Genomic DNA, 19883 nt, shown 5'->3' on the forward strand with positions numbered 1-19883 from the left:
AACAGATGACAAAACCAAAGCCCAGAAGTTAGGTCCCTTGTTCAAAGACATTAATCAAAAGGCAGCAGAGCCAGGATTCAAAATCATCTCTGACTCCACATGACATTTCAGCTACTATTCCGGTCTCCCTAAACAATGCAACATGAGCGCCTCAATAATTCAACTCATTCACTCAACAAATTATTTCTTTATTGAACATAAACCCGTTCTCTGTTTTCTCCACTTTCACCTCCCTAAATCTGCCTAGAGACTTTACTCTCCACCACCTCCCCCCCACCCCCGCTAATATCTCAGGTAGATTCTTGGAATCATCTCTAACTCCTCCCTCTCTTGAACACCACTCATCTACTTGGCCGATCATTTCTGCCTATTTTAGGGATTCTAGGTTATATTACCTCCTTGCCAAATCCACTTCCACTGTCCCACTTCAGACCCTAGGTTTTTTTCACTTGGCCACTGTGACACCCTCCTAATTAGTCTTGCTCCTCTTGGTCTCTGGATCCACGCAATCAATGTTACACCACTGCCACCTGTTATCCTTATAAAACAGACCTACTCATGTTACACTCCGGCTTAAAAGCCTTTGATGGTCCTCTACTGTCTACAGAACAAAGTCCAAACTAGTTGTGTTGGCATTCCCATACAAGCCGGTCCCAACCTATCTTCCCAGCTTCGTCTCCTACTGCCTTCCCACCTAAATAATACTACTAATTTACATGGAGCTTAACTGTTTATATAGTGCATTTTCATATACATTAATCATAACAACACTATAAGTATTTCTTATTATCCCAATTTAATGAGAAAGAAACTGAGACCTAGGAAAGGTAAAATAATTCGCCAAAGATCCCAAATCATAAAAAGAGCATAAAAGACAGAAAGGGTCAAGCATCAAACTCCAAATTTTATCTCCTTTCCCAATACTTCATGTAGCCATTGCACCCCCATACTAGCATATTAGACTCAAACTTTCTCTGAAAGTATCTTCCAACCTCCCTGTCTTAGCTCAAGCTATTCTCACTCGAAATTTCCAAAGAACAGTGGTAGGCATTTTTCATTTTACACTTTGTATCAGTGATTTATATTTATATATAAACCTATGTCTACAATGAATTATAAGCCCTATGAGGATAGGACCAAAAGTTAGTCACTCAATTTTTAAAGTGTGCTTACTTAACTGGAAAATGTGTGGGGAAAATAAGCCACATAAAACGGCAAGCATCAAGGCAGAGACTGGCCAGGCCCGAAACCAGAGACTAGAAACTTGGATTAGACCATCAGAGCACGCTGGCAGTGCCGATAATTTTAACATCTATCTTCTGAACAAGGTCAAATGCCCCAGTGCCAACTACTTTCACTGACATTGGCCTTTAATATTACAGTTTATTGAAAGCATAATTCAAAACAGAATGGGGTGAAAACGAAGAATTAGAATAGAAGTTGATAAGAAACAGAAATATCATAATTTCCCATTTTAACATTCCTCTTTGACTAAGTAACCAAAATTTGAACGATACAGGCTTGATTTAGCCTTTCTACAAAGATCAGCTCAGCTGCACGGATGGCTGTCTCCGGGGCTATTTCAGTAGGCCACAGAATCACGTTCACCCACACAGCTACACAGACAGCTTCCCACGTCTCACCCTCTAAAAGAGCCACGAGGCTTCCAGGCACTGGCAGAGCCTCTCTCAGAAGGTATTTGACGTGTTGATTATCTGGCCAACTTTCGCAAGTCAAGTTCCCCATGGTTATGTCAAATGGTCAAACTGACCAGTGTCAATGTGCTTTAAGATTACAGGCCGTACTCCTTCCTGAGTTGTCTTTATCCCAATGAAGATCAGATTCTCAGGATGCCTTATAATTATAAAGCCCAGAATACGAAACCACTGAACAGCTGACCAGGTGAAAAGTCTCAAATGCTTCCTTCCCTCTGTCAGAAATCTCCCTGTCCACTGCCGAAACATAACCACAATGTCAACTTTTCCATGAACTGGCAGAGGATAATATTAGAAGAAAAACTAGCCCACATGCCCTGCACTGAATTTCATTCCATTCCAAACAGTTACAGCACTATGATCTTAAGTAATTTACAAACTGGATTTCAGAATTATCTTTAACAGTCAGAACTAACTGTTCTCTATCATGGCATCTCACCAAAATTCTAATATTTCTATTCAATGAACCTCAGGATACTGCCACAATTTATACATGACAGCAGATTTCTTCTGGAGGCTAGTGAAGACCGGGCGGGGGGTGGGGGGACACATGTTCCGCTGTTATAAACTGTATATGTTCCCTTTCAGAGAGAGTAATACAACAGTCAGAATTAACATCAACTTTGGAATCAGAGAATCTGAATTCAAGCCCTAACTCTGTAACATGAAGGCAGTTCCACCACTGAGACAGTAATAGCACCAAACTCACAGGGCTGTTGTAAGGATTCGGTCAGTCAACACGTACAAAGTGACTAGAACACATGGTAAGCTTTCAATAAACATTAACTTTACAATCACCTGATTCAAAGTGACAATTATATGAGATTTGTGAAAGGATAACAAATGCTAAGAAATCCCAGCCCAAGACTGTCCTGCTTACCTTTTGGCAACATGTCAATGATACTAATCAACCAGTCAATCGATAAAAATGAAATAAAAGAGAAACCTAACAGTTCTGCTTCTCGGGAGCTCCCACAAAGTGCGGTGCCAAACACAACTGAAAGCAACCATAGATTTCATGTAAATTTATGGCATGTGTATTACCTCAAACACAAAGATAAAAAATGCTGATCTGAGGGGCGCCTGGGTGGCACAGCGGTTAGGCGTCTGCCTTCGGCTCAGGGCGTGATCCCGGCGTTATGGGATCGAGCCCCACATCAGGCTCCTCCACTGTGAGCCTGCTTCTTCCTCTCCCACTCCCCCTGCTTGTGTTCCCTCTCTCGCTGGCTGTCTCTCTCTGTCAAATAAATAAATAAAATCTTAAAAAAAAAAAATGCTGATCTGAAATCTATAGAAACCCAGTGTACCAGCTATTCATCTCTAAATAGCAGACGTGGGAACCACAGATAATACGATTTTAGCATTACCTATATTACATAATCATACACTTTGGACCTTACATATTTGTTTACATGTATGTGTTCTCTTTCCTCTCAGCGGTATTCTAATTCCATTGGTGGAGGGTGGTGTTTCTTTTGCACCCCACGGCATGTTAAACAGCAGTCAAACGGTTGGACTAAAGTAACATCTAGCTAAGAATTTAGCAGCCCATCTGACTAGATCTTTCCATGGGCATGAACACTGACTACGGCAGACAGACGTAATACAGCCTGAAGCCTGGCTGAGCACACGCCGGAGTCTGAGACACGGGGCATCCGACGCCACCACTCACTTGCCGCAGGACCATGGGAACCTAAAAAGTCTGTTTTCCATTTCGTAAAACAGCAATAATAATTTTACCTACCTCTTAGCATTACTGTGACAAATAAAAGAATATATGCAAAACACTTAAAGCTAGTCCTGAAATACTGAGGGGTACGTTTACAGAGGTTTCCAACTTACTTTGAAACACATCAAAAAAGGATGGATGGAGTACCTAATGCCACTGGACCGTACAATTAAAAAATGATTAGGATAAGTTTCATTAGTGTATTTTACCACAGTTTTTTAACTAAAAAATAAAATAATTACAATTGTAAAAGGTGGATTGAAAGATGAACAGATACATGATGAAGGTGGTAAAACAGCAAATGCAGAATCTAAGTACTGGGTATATGAATACTCACTTTCAACTTTTCTGTATTTTTGAAGACTTTTACAATAAAATATTAGGAAAAAAACAATGCTGGCATTAAAAAGTTTGCTTTTTATTATCACTACTAGTCAAAAATAATAGTGAGCAAATATTCAGATCCTTGGCTTTTTAAAAAATTGTATAAAGCATCATTTTAGCAACCATCTCTCCTTTTATTATAACCATTCTAAAACTAAACATGGCTTATTTGAAACTTCTTAGCCAGTACTTATGTATGTGATTTCAAGTTAAATTATTCCAAGTACCAGCTGCCAAGCACTGAATCTCTTCTGAAGGAACACAGAAACCACGTCATCAGATATTTGTGGTCCATGATTGATGACCTGACCAAACAAAACAATGGAAAAGCAAGCACTGGAATTACTTGTTCCCAACTTTTTCAGTAGCGACTAAAGCTGTAAGTTCCAGAAGCACTAGCAGAAGGACTACCAGCCCCTTACCAGGCACCTGATGTACAGGAGCACACTGCGTGTCCACATATCAGCCACTTTAGAGTGACACCCAACTTGGGGCGCCAGGGTGGCTCAGTCGGTTAAGCGTCTGCCTTAGGCTTAGGTCGTGATCCCGGGGTCCTGGGACGGAGCCCCACATCAAGCACCCTGCTCAGCAGGGAGTCTGCTTCTCCCTCTACCTCTTACCCCTCCCCTGGGTCGTGTGCCCCGCACTCTCAAGTAAGTAAATAAAATCTTATTTAAAAAAAAAAAAAGAATGATATCCAATTTTCCTCTAGTTTTTTTTCCCCCATTCCAAATGGTAATTCAGATTTTAAAGTGTTTAGTGGTACTAAACTATCTGAGTGGAACTCAGATACCATGAGGTATAACAATTTAAACAGACCACCTCAAACCCATTTCAATGGCTACTTTCGAAAATACAGAAAAGAACAAATGTTGGTGGTAATGTGGAAAAACTGGAACCCTTGTGTACTGTTGGTAGGAACATAAAACGGTACAGCCACTGTGGAAAACAGTACGGTGGTCCCTCAAAAAATTAAAAATAGAATTACCATATGACCAAACAACCCCACTTCTGCATCTACACCCAAAAGAATTGGAAGCAGAGTCTCAAAGAGATATTTGTACACCTGTGTTCACAGCAGCATTACAACAGGTAAGATGTGCAAGCAGCCCAAGTGTCCACCAACAGATGAATGGATGAGAAAATGTAATATATACACACGATGGAATATCATTCAGCCTTAAAAACAAAGAAAATACAGTCCCATGCCACAACAGGGATGAACTTTGAAGACATTAGGCCAAGTGAAATAAGGCAGTCACAGAAAGACAAATAATGTATGACTCCACTTGCACGAGATACCTAGGGCACTCAAAATCATAGAGACAGTAGGATGGTGGTTGCCAGGTGCTGGAGGGGGGGTGGGGTAGGATATGGAGTTCGGGTTTAATGGGTGTAGAGTTTCAGTTCTGCAAGATGAAGAGTTCTGGAAATGGATGGTGGTGATGCTTGCTCAATAATATGTACTCAACACCACTGATACACACTTTAAAATGGTTATGATGGTAAATTTTATGTTATGTGTATGTTACCACAATAACAAAAAAATGGAAGGAAAAAAAAAATCAGGAAACTGATCTCCCCAGAAGGCCTGGCAGGGGTGCTCCAGCTTGGACCTGATCAACTCTGTGGCCCTCAGACCATGTCTATCTCCGAAAACACCTTGAGACCTTGTCCACTCGGACACTCTATTCTGCCCAGGGTCACACCAACTGTTTATTTCAGCTTCAAATGAACAAACATTACTCCTGCTACACCAGTTTTGTCAAAGCAGCAAGGAACTTAATCTCTCTAAACCTGCCTCCTCTTTAAAACAAGGATAATTCCTACCTACCCGCCTTACAAGGTTGTTAAGAGGGCAAGAGTGAGATCACGTATATAAAAGTAGCTTTAAACTGCCAAACACCAAAGAAACAGAAATTACTATGTTTATAACTACTTTCGTATGGAAATTCAGAAGGGACTATAACAACAAAAACTTCACAAGGCTTGCGACACCTCACCCATGCTTCATTCCCCTTAAAACTCACATCATCCCTAAATAACACCTTTTTTGCTTTTGTCATAAACCGAAGGGCAGCACTGAAGAAACAAACAAAAGCTCAACCTAAGCACTTCGTCTAACCACCCCAAACGCAATCAGAAATCCTCTTACGTGTCCCAGGAAAATTCAATTTTTATGACCCCAGCGTGGGCCTGCGGCGCCCTAGAACTACACTTCCCACAAAGCATCGAGGTGAACCCGGGCGGCGGGCGGGGCGGCCTGGGATTCAGGGTGACCACCGCTCTCCCCAAACCGGGATCGGCGTCCCCTGAAAAACGGCAACGATTACGGTCGAGTGTGCGCTGGCTCTCCTTTCTGAAGCGCTGTCAGCCCGCGGTCCGTCCTGCGTGTAACACCGCGACGCTCTCTCTGCCCTCCCGTCCTTCCTGCTCCACCGGAGGGTCACCGCCTATTCTTGACCTTTCCGCTGATTTCTAGGGTGTCACAGACGAGCACCTTCTCCCCCACCCCCAAAGCTCCATTTCTAGAACTCCCCCACACAGTTGAGACCCGGGGCCACGGCGGGGTCAGACGGGACGGGCCGACACAGCCTGCCACCCTGGGGGCCCCCGGCCCGTCCGCCAGCCCGAGAACCGCGAGCAGGGGGCTGGGCTGCCCCCACCCCCGGACCGGGGCGGATCGCGGGCAGAGGTGGCTCCGCCCGGGGCTCCGGTTTCAATTTCGCAACGTGACGGTGCAAACCTGAGGCCTACAAGCGCAGGCGGCGGCGGCCGGCGCCCCGCCCGCCCGCCAGGCCCGAGCGCCCCAGCCCCCCGCACGCCGCGGCCGCCGCCCGCCCACCCACCCAGCCAGCCCGGCTCCCGGCTCCCGGCGGGCGGCAGCGCGCCCCGGCCCGCCCGGCCGCCGCCCCGGGCCCTGCGCAGCGCCGGCTCTGACTCGCGGCCGCGGGCTGGCGGTGGCACTTACTCAGCTCGTCCTGGGAGGCGGAGGCGGCGGCCGCAGCCATGTTGCGCCAGGGAGGGAGGGAGGGGCCGGAGCGGGAGGGCGCGGACGGGCGGCGCGGGGGGCTCGCCGCTCTCGGTGCGGCAGGGGCCGGGAGCCGCCTCCGGTCGCTCGGCGCGGGCCGCGCTGCGCCCACGAGGCCCGCCCGCTGCCGTCGCCGCCGCCGCCTGCGTCCTCCTCTCTGCACGCGTCGCTCTCGCGGTCCCCCGCGAGCTCGCGACTAGGGCGCTCCCACCACCTCGCGCCTCTGCGGAGCCGCCGCCGTCTGTCGGCCGAGTCCCGGTGCGCCCGGCCCGCGCGGCGGCTCTGCGGCTCCGCGCCGCGCTCGCCCAACTCACGCCGGTTTTATATTTAGAAAGAGCTGAGCCATCCTCCCAGCGGCCCCCCCGCCGGGCCCCTCGCGCGCCCGCCCGCGCTCGCTCGCGGCTCGTCCTGCCCACCTGCCGCCGCCCGCCCCGCGAGCGCTCCCCGCGCGGACCCAGCACGCGGCGGCCTGCGCGGGCGGCCCGGCCTAGCCGCCCCGCCGCGCCGTAGCAGCCTGCGGCGGCCGCGACACGAAACGGACGCGCGGGCCTCTGACCTGAGTCTGAGCCGGTCTCCATGCCGGGGATGCTGCGCGCGGCGCCGCGAGGTGGGCGCCCAGAAGCGAGGCAGCGGCGGGCTCGGGCCCGAGGGGCCGCGCGCCGCAGTCCGGGAGGGGCCTGACCGGGCTGGCCCGCGCTGCCCCGGCCAGGGGAGATCCTCCGGGCGGGGGGCCCGAGCTCCCTCTTGAAGGGTCTGTGGCTGTCACGTCGGCCGGTCCCGACCTGAAGAAACACGCCTATCCAAAGGAAGAGACGTGGACTCGGAAAAGTAGAGCCGGGTTCGGAGTCGGCGGGAGGAAGCCCCGCCCTGCGCCTCCCGCGAACTTCTCGGCCCCGGCGCGTTAAACGCCCCGACCCGGCGGCTCCCTGGGCTCCTTTTCTCACTTAAAGGCCGTGATCAAGTATAGTTTTATGATGCTCTCAGAAACTAGGATTGCCGAGTGAAGGAAAGCCACGAAGTTCTTCGAAAAGTTAAATGAACCAAGATATTTAAAGTTCAAATTCAAGTATATATGCTTATATGAGCTTCTTTTTTTTTTTTTTTTTTTTTTTTTTTTTAGTTTTTATTCTAATACCTACATTCTTTTTGGTAACCCGAGTGATTTATTTTCTCTTTTTTTTTTCCCGAGTGATTTATTTTCAATATACCGATTTGAACTTTACGGCTTAAGTTTATCCATGAGGTCGTGTACGTGAAAAACACTTGCAAAATGGAATTCAAATTAAGGGGTTGCATAATTCTGTACTTTAAGTGATGGCACTGTCAACAACAGATTAGGTACAAGATCAGATTTTTTTTTTTTTTTTGGTGTAAGAGGAAGAAATCAAGACCCTAAATGGATTGAAATTGCATTTATCCCTAAAAGAAATCCATAAAGCCCTAGTTAATGCCTTGAAAAATGAATTTATGTCATTCCAGATATAACTTAGGCAAGTACAAGGTACTTACACGACATTAAAGACATATATTTCCTTTATTGCTTTAATATGGAAATTATACATGATCTTTGGGAAATTTTCAAATGATTGGGGATAAAATTAAAAGTGAAAAGTCTTCCACTCCTACCATCCCATTCCCCAGAGAAAAATGTGATTAACAGGTACAGTTGAGTGTGCATTCTCTGAGGCCTTGTCTCGGCACATATGTATACACCCCCAAAAGCAACTAGAATGGAGAGAGGCTCGTACTTACAATGAAGTTCTGTATCACTGATTTTCCCCCATAAACATTCTTCCTTGTTAACTCAAAAAGGTCTACACCACCGCTCTTTTTATTAATTACCTCATACCACAGTAAGTTCACCAATTCCTTTTCTGAGGACATTTTGCCTCTTTGGTTTGACGTTGACACAAAGTCAGTGCATAACAAACTATTTGCAAAGACTACGATACCGAAGTGTATAAAAGTAAAGATTGTCCTCCACCTCCCTGCCCACCATCCCCTCATCTTACTCCCTGGAAATAATCCTATTAACAATTTGGTGCCTCCAATATTTCCCGACTATGGATATATAAAGCAGCTGCACCAAGGATTGTTTTGAGGAAATTTTGACTTCCCATAGCCTCAAATAGATCCTTCTAAAGCCACCACAAAAAAAGAAAGAAAGAAAGAAAGAAAGAAAGAAAGAAAGAAAGAAAGAGAAAAGAATATCAATTAAAAAAAAAAGTTTGTTAGGCAATATTAACTTCCAGACAAGACTAGTTAGCATCTCATAAGTTCGTCTTATGTATAAACTTCAAAGTCCACACATGTGCAAATCATGGATATGTGTGTATGCCCAGATTTTTGTTTGTTTTAACAAAAATGGAATCCTACTACACATACTATTATGTAACTTTATCTTTCCACCAAACAATATATCGCAGGTGTCCTTCCATACAGGTAATGATAATAATACCTAATGCTAATTGTGCCAGGCAGTGTTTAAAGCGTTCTACATGGCGGAATTCATTTAGTCCTCACAACAATCCTATGAAGTAGGGATCTCTATGACACCAGATCGTGGAGGAACAAATCCAAAATGCCACAAACTAGGAAGTGATGGAGCGGCGATTTGAACCTGGGCAGTGTAGATCATTCTTCACCACTATGATTTGTATGTACAGAGCTACTTCGTTCCTTTAAATGGCTGCATAAGTACCTGACAAAACCTATTTAATCATTCCCCTACTGATAGGCATTGAGGCTGTCGACAATTTTTTCTACTAGTGCAAGCAAATGCTGTTGTAGAAAATCCCTGTACCTACATCAATCTAGTCACATATTACATACATAGAAATATGTAGAAGTGGAATTGTTAAGTTAAAAAAAGATGCCTTTAACATCTCATCACATACAGCAGCTTATAGCAGCTTACGGTGCTGCTTCTGGTCATCAGTGTTTAACGCTCTAAGCTTTTTTATAATTGCTTCTTTCTTCAAACTATTGCAGTTTATTTTTCCCACTAAATAGCTTCATATTTTTACTAGACAATTTGGTTTTGAATAGTGGCTTCAAGATACTTCCTATCTAGAATTGACTTTGATTTCCAAAAACAGACAAGAAGGAATCGTGGAAGGCATGAACAGGGGGCAAAGAGGGCACTAAGAAGCCAAAATAATGTATCACAAAATCCAAGAACTAAAAACTTACATCTTTTATTCTTTCAAAGTCCCCTCTGCCCTATGGTAGACCCAGATTACGCTAAATGTATGCACAGTTCTAACAAAGTAGTCTTGTTTCCATAGTAAAAGCAAATTAGAAGCAGAATATTAGCACTCTTCTGGGAAGGTACTTGGATGACAGAGGAGCTAATGGACACCCTAAAAATGAGGGAAGAAGCAGGGAAACTAGGAAAGTAAGCTGTAAGAATACAAAAAGCAAAACATTCTGGGGTTATTTGTAAAGTACAAAAAGCACTAACCACCCCAGAGTCCCTGAAGTCATTTCACTTGAACCACTGATGTTCTTGGCAATAATCCTGACATCAAGAAACCATACAGGGGTGCTTGGATGGCTCAGTTGGTTAAATGTCTGCCTTTGGCTCAGGTCATGATCCCAGGGTCCTGAGATCGAGCCCCACATTGAGTTCCCTGCTCTGCGGGGAGCTTGCTTGTCCCTCTCCCTATGCCACTCCCCTCTGTTTGTGCGCTTCCCCCCCCCAATAAATAAATAAAATCTTTTTTTAAAAAAAAGATTTTTAAGCCACCCAGCAGTCCCTCGAATGAGCAATTTTAGATGCCTAAAAGGATTAATTCTAAACTATCTAGAAAATCCAACTATCCCAGATGATTCAATTATCCATTCCCAAGGAGCTCCAGACAAGCCAAAATTCTATAGAAATAGATCTCACACAGTGCTCATTTTGGTTGCTGAAGAGGTCAGGGACTGGGTCCAGTCTGCCAACAGAGTCCCAGCACTCATGATCTTCATCTCTGCTCTCTTCAGTCATTCACTAAAAACAGGTTTCACTACACACAAAACCATGTCAAGACTCGAAACATTCTACTTCTAAAAATCAAACTCAGAAACATCTGCCTCTAACCACCGTAAAGAATCCTTCCACTGTTTTATTCCCTAATTCCTGTGGATTTAGAATACATTTTGGATCCTCCCCATCTCCTGGAACATTTCCACTGCTTTCTGGTCTGTGTTTCCTCTAAGTATCACATGCTCCTTTCTTAGCCTGAATCCCAAAGATGGCAATGAATTCAAGACTTTCTTACCTTGGTTTCTATCTTAAAGACAGTACCACTCAATTCCCAACCTCTGGCAAAACCTATCATTCACTTTATTTTTCCCTCCCAAATATCCCTGGAAAAAGGCAAAAAGCTGACCTGGTCCAATACAATACTATGCCTTGCATCTTAGAGGATAAGGCAACATTTCCTCTAGGGATTAAATTTATCCCTGTACCAGAAGGGATATTTCCTCTGATTTCCTTTAGACAGACATTTCAAAGTTTTTTGTTTACATTCTTCTCCCCGCCAAAAAATTTTTGAAAAATTATGTAATCCATTCACACATTTTTAGATTGGCATCTGAAATTTTCCCTTATAAATAATTGAAAGGGAGAAATTTTGACAATACATTCTATTGTAAATATTAGCATTTTAAAATAAAAACTGGGGCACCTGGGTGGCGCAGTCGGTTAAGCATCCAATTCTTGGTTTCAGCTCAGGTCGTAATCTTAAGACGTTAAGATCACGACCCCCCCCCCCCCCGCTGTGTCAGGCTTGCGGCTCAGCACGAAGTCTGCTTAAGATTCTGTCCCACTCTCCCTCTGCCCCTCCAGCTCCTGCTGGCTCTCTCTCTAAAATAAATAAATAAATCTTTAAAAAATAATAAAATAAAACCCTTCAGGTACTTCTTGAAACTATATATATAGCACTAAAATCTATCCCTGAAACTAATAATGCAGTATATGTTAATGAAATTGAAATTATTTTTTATTTTTTAAAGATTTTATTAATTTATTTGACAGAGAGAGAGAGTACAAGCAGGAAGAGCTGCAGGCAGAGGGAGAGGGAGAAGCATGCCGAGGAGAGAACCCGATGCGGGCTGGATCCCAGGACCATGGGATCATGACCTGAGCTGAAGGTGGATGCTTAACTGACTGAGCCAGGTGCCCCTGCAATTGAATTTAAATAAAAAATTAAAAAATATATATGTAGCATCTAAATACGATTTTTTAAATGAGATATTGATTTGATGCCTACTATCATCTATTTAAAAATACATGAACAATTCCTTAAAAATCAGAAATTTTATATAATTGCATTTTCTCCTTGAACTTGTATGTCAGTTTTACTTTCCCCACAATAATTTATAATAATGCAATAGTTTTAACCTTGAAAGTTTTATTGTTCACTTCATCATCATTTTCTTCAACAAAAATATGTTGAAAAATATGTTGAAATCTATTTTTTTAAAATATTTTATTTATTTATTTATTTATTTCACAGTGCGAGAGACAGCGAGAAAGGGAATCCAAGTGGGAGAGGGAGAAGCAGGCTTCCCACTGAGCAGGTAGCCCGATGCGGGCTCAATCCCAGGACCCTGGGATCATGACCTGAGCTGAAGGCAGACGCTTAACTGACTGAGCCACCCAGGTGCCCCCAAAGATATGTATATAAATTAAAATATTCAAATTTTTTCTGTGGCCATTTGAAAAATTATTATGATTGACTAAGCATAATTAGTAGTAGTATACAACTTATCAAAACAACATAAATATATTACAACTTTTTAAAATGCTTTAACTATTAGTGATTAGCATATTTTTATGTTACAATTTTTCAGAGTTGAAATATATCTCTTAATGAAAGGGACAGAGGCTTTTTGGGAAAAGAAGAGAGAGAGAGACATATCCAGGAGTTGTTATTCACTTCCTCATTAATTTGGTATATCAAATTGTCCTTTTGAAGTCACTTGAAATTTTCCAGGGGTAATCAACCATAGTTAGACCGGAGGTAGCTGAGACGTATGGCTTGCTTTTGTAAGATGAGAGAAGGGCCATTGTGAAATGGGACACCTTGACTTTAATTTTTTTAAGTTTTTTTTTTTTTTTAAGTAATCTCTACACCCAACGTGGGGCTCAAAACCACAACCCAGAGATCAAGAGTTGCATGCTCTACTGACTAAGCCAGCCAGGCGTCCCATGGACACCTTGAATTTAGAGCTTTCTTAGGCAAAGCAATATAAAGGAAGAATGGGGGCACCTGGGTGGCTCAGTCAATTAAGATCGACTCTTGATTTCGGCTGAGGTCATGATCTCAGGGTCATGAAATCAAACCCTGAGTTGTTGGGCTCTGTGCTGGGCATGGAACCTGCTTAAGATCCTCTCTCTCTCTCAAAAATAAATAAAATAAAATAAAATAAAATAAAATAAAATAAAATAAAATAATGTATATGATCTAGAGATTGATTCTCTTGACACTATCCATGTTTTCAGGGCACCTGGGTGGCTCAGTCAGTTAAGTGTCTGCCTTCAGCTCAGGCCATGATCTCAGGGTCCTGAGATCAAGCCCCATGTCCAGCTCCCTGCTCGGTGGGGAGTCTGCTTCTCCCTGTTCCTCTGCCTCTCTGCACTGCTCATAGTTTCTCTCTCTCTCTATCAAATAAATAAATAAAATCTTTTTAAAAAAGAAAAAAAAACTATCCATGTTCTTATCCTAAGAAATCCTTCACTACTCCCAGAGGACCCTAGCTTCAGGATAGTGCATCTTGAGTATTTTTTGTTCTTATCCTATTCTATCCCTAGTCTCTCCTTTAAAAAAACTTACCCCATCCTTCTCTTTCCATTCCCATATTCAAGCTGCACCTTTATTCTTTTCCCAACCCATTGGGCTTCCCTGAAACTAATCATTTGAGGATACACCAACAGCAAACCTGATGGACACTTTCATCCTGATCTTGTTTGAACTATGGACTCCATTCTCCCTTTCAAAACTCTCCACTAGATCTTCCCTACACAATGTTCTCCTGATTCTTTTCTACTTATCAGTTACCTTCACTGTCTTCTCATTCTCTGCTACCCCTTTGAAGTCGCCACTGTATTGGCTGTTAGTCCGAGACCACTTCTCAACTCTGCCTGCCCTTTCTCTGCATTCCCTGCTGCCTCATCTTCAATTACTAAATGACGAATTTCTCTCTCCAGTTAGCTTCTCCTGGACATCTCCACCTACATGTCCTACCTGTGCTTCAAATTCAACAGATATCCAACCGAATATATTTTCCTTCTCAAACCTACCTCCTGTATCCCTCAGTGTGTGGAACCAGCATCCAGTTGACCAAACCAGAGTCCTGAGAGTAGCCCATAATCTTATCTTCTCCCTCAGTGCTACTCACCATCCGCAGATTGTCACTGAGCAGTATTAGTTAGGGGTTCTTCGGTTCCCAGTGCAGACCAACTCGTGTAAGGACGACGATATCTGAAGACGAGTACTGGAGTAATTCACAGAAACAAAGAAAAATGAAAGAAATTGGCTTCCAAAAGATAAGAAGTGGGCACAACCAGGATCTAGGCAACAGAACTCGAAGATCATCCCCCAGGGAATTACAACCAGCTGATTCAGCAATAACACAGCCTTTCATTTCTGGATGTTGTGGAAAAAGAATGATAAGCCCCAACCTCTGATTCGACCTTGATTAAAAATAAAAGAAACCTTAAGTGCAAATGCTAATAGATGAAAGGTAAACAACCTTAGTGACATAAATTCTTTGGGAACCCAAATTATTCTGTGACATAAGTACTTTGGGAATTCAAAGTATTCTGTTGGTCTAACATTTCTCAACAACAATAAAAAAAAAGAGATGATTTTTAAAACTTTGCATTCTGATGACTAGAGGAGCAGGATGAATAAGAGACCGACTTGTAAGTGGCAAAGGTCATGTTTAAGTTTCAACTAGGGGCACCTGGCTGGCTTAGTTAGTAGAGCATACAACTCTTGATTTCAGGGTTGTAGGTTTGAGCCCCATGTTGAGTGTAGAGATGATATCTTTTAAAAAAATTCAAGTATAAATGTGCTCTATTTCTTGTTATTATGATTATAGCTTCTTTAATGTTTAGTAAGGAACAAGAAACTACTCTTAAGTAATCGAATTATCTCATTCACGCTACAAATGAATTCAGTAGCCTTTGGTGTACAAAAACGCTGTGTGGATGCGTCTGTCAAATCAAGAATGACTTTGAATGACTTCCTCTCAGAGCTGTAGAAATTAAAACCACCTCTCATATAGCTGATCCAAATGCAAACGAGGTGTGATTTCTTCAACGGTGTCAAGTTTAAAGTCCTGGAATGGGAAAGTTGATTGATCTAGTTTGGATCACTTGTCCACACTGGTGGAGATTTGGGACTATTAATAGAAGAAGGAGAATGGGAAAGTTGAACAACTAGACAAACATAGCAACCACCTCCCACTGGTCTAAATAGCAAATATTCATTCTCCTTAAAATGGCTCTAATCTGCCACTTTCACTCTATACCTTGACTTTTTTCTTTTTTTGAAAGATTATTTTATTTATTTGACAGAGATAGAGACAGCCAGCGAGAGAGGGAACACAAGCAGGGGGAGTGGTAGAGGAAGAAGCAGGCTCCCAGTGGAGGAGCCTGATGTGGGGCTCGATCCCATAACACCGGGATCGCGCCCCGAGCCGAAGGCAGGCGCTTAACCGCTGTGCCACCCAGGTGCCCCTCACTCTATACCTTGACTTAATCTACTTTCTTTAAGGCATCTTTTGGTAAAAAGAAGTACTCAGTCTTTAATCCTTTGCACACTGGCTTCTGGCTTCTTCACTTTACCTTGATAAAGAACACCACTGTTGGGGCGCCTGGGTGGCACAGCGGTTGAGCGTCTGCCTTCGGCTCAGGGCGTGATCCCGGCGTTGTGGGATCGAGCCCCACGTCAGGCTCCTCCACTATGAGCCTGCTTCTTCCTCTCCCACTCCCCCTGCTTGTGTTCTCTCTCTCGCTGGCTGCCTCTATCCTGTCGAATAAATAAATAAAATCTTTAAAAAAAAAAAAAAAAGAACACCACTGTTGATCCGAAAATTTACCATGATTTCTCTATGTTTTAATTTTTTAAATTTAATACATATGTACATGTATGCTTTATACATATATTTTTATATTTTGTATAATTTATCATAAATACAAAGATTTAATTTTCAAAACTTAGTACATATGTATGCATTTTTAACATTCAGCTCTGACATGTTATTGTATTCCTTCTAGGTGTACAACACAATTTAATATATGTATATATTACCAAATGATCACTACAATAAGCGTAGTTACCATCCATCACCACACATAGTTTAAAAGATTTCTTGTGATGAGAATTTTTAAGATCTACTCTCCTAGCAACTTTTAAACCATAAGGTTTTGTTAACTATAGTCACCATGCTGCACATTTTATCCCTAAGACTTTATTATCTTGCAACCGGAAGTTTGTACCTTTTGACCATCGTCACCCATTTTGCATATCCCTCATATCATATTTAGTGGTTTTTCTTTTTTTTTTTTTTAAGATTTTATTTATTCGACAAAGACAGCCAGCGAGTGGAGGAAGAAGCAGGCTCATAGCGGAGGAGCCTGATGTGGGGCTCGATCCCATAACGCCGGGATCACGCCCTGAGCCGAAGGCAGACGCTTAACCGCTATGCTACCCAGGCGCCCCATTTAGTGGTTTTTCAAGACAGCTTAACCTCCCTGACGTCTCTCAAATATCAAACATTTCTTGCAACTCCAACCTCTCTTGTCACCCTTGACTCATTTTTCTTCTACCTTATTTTTTTTCAAGGTTTTATTTATTTATTTATTTATTTATTTATTTATTTATTTGAGAGAGCAAGCACGCAAGAGCACAAGTAGAGGGAGGGACAGAGGGATGGGCAGACTCCTCGCCAAGCTCAGAGCCTGAGAGCCCGACCTCGGGCTCCATCCCAGGACCTCCCCCTCCCATTAAGATCATGACCAGAGTGGAAATCAGACACTTTACCGACAGCCGCTCAGGCACCCCTCTTCTACCTTTCTAAAGTTTGCCTGATTCCCTCACCATTTCCCCTTCCTACTCCTTTATGCACCTTATCAGCCAATCTTCAGCCCTTCCTGTAAAGGGCTAGCTAGTATACAGTTTAGGCTTTGTGGGCTACAGAGTTTCACAACTATTCAATTCTGCCATTATAACGTGAGAGCAGTCGTGAATACTACGGAAACCAAGGAGCATGGTCATGTTCCAATAAAACTTTATTTACAAAAACAGTGGGCTGATTTGGACTAAAGACCAAAGTTTGCTGATCTCTCATCTAGGAGCTTCCTGAGAAAGGGAGACTAGGAGATGAATGTTGGGGGCTTATATGTCTAAAACTGTCTCTAATCTCCAACTGAAATACCCAGGATGACTGGAATAGAATTCTAGGTTGGAAATAACCACTCCTCGTAATTTTGAAGGTACTGCTCAATTTCTTCTACCTTCCCCAACGGCTTCTTTCCTTTAGCTTGGTTAGCTCCACTAGCCGCCAGAGGTAGGGCTTTGCCTTAAGATTTTATTCAGGCTCACGGAGCTATTTTACTTCATTAGTAACATTTTTTCATTTCTAAAAAATAAAATGCATTTGAAGAAATTGACCATGATGTTTTCCAATTTCCTGTACCCAAGGAATACCTTTTCCTAGGATTTGGTACCAGGAAAATGTTTGAATCTCATGGAAACTTCTATGCTTTCTTTCATGAGACAACGGGCATTAAGTAATCCATTGTGATTCATTTTTTGTCTTGACTATTAGTGTCCAATTGCATTAAACTCTCATACTATATTCAATTCATTTGCATCCTCAGATGTTTAATAAAAGTAAATAAATGTGGAGGAACAGACAATGCGAAGGCAACTATTTTGTCAACTATTTCAGCACTCCAGACTGAAGGGAAAGAAATAGATATTTCTTTCAATGGAAGGGCATCAACATCAGGTTGTAATAATATATATCTAGATTGGAAATAGATCAGTGCAGCCATCTTTACAAAATATAATCTGCCATATTGTGCATGATTTTGATGATTTCTTTGTTCTCACCCATCAGTATTTGCATTAAATCACCAAATCCTACTACTACCACGTGCTGGGTCTTTTTTAGTTCGTCACCATTTAGACCACCTTCATTGTCCCACCTGGATTATTGCACAACCTCCTAACAAAACCAGTCCTTTTGCCTCCAGCCTTCTCTCTCCAATCTTTTCTCCATCCTGAAGCCAAAACAGCTAAAAACAAACAAAAAGCCTACTTATTTAAGTATTACTTAGTTTGCTTATCATGGCTAGAGATCCCACCAGATTGCTTACAAGTGAAACTAATTGACTTGTGGTTTTTCTCTTTCTTTACTGATGCACGATCTCCCACCCTTTACCATGATGGTGGCATTTAATCAAAAGTTACAGTTTTGTCACAGTTCCAAGAAGGAGTCATTTTTTCCCTGGGAATTTATTCATATGTAACATGTCACTTACTTACAGAGTATTTCAACTAGCATAGTGTTTCTCAAAGTGTAGTCCAAGGATCACTCACAATGGGTTGTGGAGGGGAAGGTCCCCGAATTTGTATTCAAATGAAGAATACCATGTGGTTCTAAGGTACATACAGTTTGAGAACCACTAAGTAAAGTTTCTCTGACTTGCCCAGTTAAACTTAAGAGCCAATTTGATTTCACATCCCTCTGCTTTCTCCAGCTTCTCCTTGATGCCCCATTTTCAGCCTGACAAGGAGAGGTGGGTATAGGATAAGAATATGTACTCGGACCTGGGACTGGGATAGCTTCTTCTTGACTGTTTCTTCAGCTTGCATTGCTGCCTGTGAGATGAACCTAGTGGTTCATTTAGTTGAGTTTGCTCTATCTTTTTAAAGTCTCAGTGCCTTGACTTACCCTGGTCTTTCAGTCTAGAATGTTTTTCTCTCCCGACTCCACCCCTCCAAAAATCATCTCATTATTAGAACCCTCCAAACAATCCTTCTGGAGTCCCTCAGCCCTTTTTGCTATGCCCCCAGGAATCCGGGCCAACGGCCATTCATATAGTCAACAAATCGACTGACCCCTGCTATGTAGCACGTACTGTTCCAAGGACTGGAGATTGTGTCTCATGGAACAGACCAGATAAAAATTCTTACTCTGGAATTGGTATTCTAGTGAAAAAGACAGACCCCCCCCCCAAAAAAAAGACTGCCAACACGTAGTAAACAAATAAAACTGTATGTTAGAAGGGGAAACAGGAGTGGGGAGGGTTGGGGTCCAATTTAAGCAGTGTGGTGGGAGAGCTTCATTGAGAAGCTATTAAAGGATGGAAGAGTGAGCCATAGGGCTACCTACTGGAGAAGCGCGCAGCCAGAAATGCCAAGCAGGTTGGAAGGAGAGGGAGAGCAAGGAGACCCTTGTGACTGGCGATTTCTAGGAAGAGTTCAAGGTTATGGGTGATCAGTTTCTATCAAGCTTTGTAAGCCACTGTTAAAATTCGGGTTTTTACTCCAAGTGGAATGGGAAGCCTTTGCAGGGTGTTAAGCAGAAGGACATTATCTGTTTCACGTTTTTAACCATCCCTTCGCTGCAGTGTAAAGAACTTAACCATCCCTTCGCTACAGTGTAAAGAACGGACAAGATTAGAAAAGTGGGGGCGCCTGGGTGGCTCAGTCGTTAAGCGTCTGCCTTCGGCTCAGGGCGTGATCCCAGCGATCTGGGATCGAGCCCCACATCAGGCTCCTCTGCTGGGGTCCTGCTTCTTCCTCTCCCACTCCCCCTGCTTGTGTGTTACCTCTCTCGCTGGCTGTCTCTCTCTGTCAAATAAATAAATAAAATCTTAAAAAAAAAAAAAAAAGATTAGAAAAGTGCATTCAACAGGCTATTGCAGTAACCCAGGGGAGGCATGATGGTGTTCTGGAGCATGGTGGCAGGTGTGAAATTAATAAAATTACTATTTGTTCAAATGCAACTTGTGGCA

The 19883-nt window shown here is 43.0% G+C and overlaps 1 protein-coding gene across 9 annotated transcripts in view; it reads right to left on the minus strand.

The window, feature by feature from the left end:
* Positions 1-7779, minus strand: part of ECPAS (Ecm29 proteasome adaptor and scaffold) — a 95395-nt gene extending 87616 nt beyond the window's left edge. The window contains exon 1 of one of the 9 annotated variants that reach the window (XM_026506023.4): positions 7416-7779. In XM_026506023.4, coding sequence (XP_026361808.1) covers positions 7416-7437 — 22 coding nt within the window. In that variant the 5' untranslated portion in view covers positions 7438-7779. Of the gene's footprint in view, positions 1-395; positions 685-1643; positions 5941-5983; positions 6509-6799; positions 7049-7415 lie in introns of those variants that run through there. The other 8 variants (XM_044386730.3, XM_026506024.4, XM_026506022.4 and 5 more) reach the window with 8 other exon arrangements.
* Positions 7780-19883: the final 12104 nt, after the last annotated feature.

This window comes from Ursus arctos, unplaced genomic scaffold (genome assembly GCF_023065955.2).
Source record: "Ursus arctos isolate Adak ecotype North America unplaced genomic scaffold, UrsArc2.0 scaffold_18, whole genome shotgun sequence".
NCBI lineage: Eukaryota > Metazoa > Chordata > Mammalia > Carnivora > Ursidae > Ursus > Ursus arctos.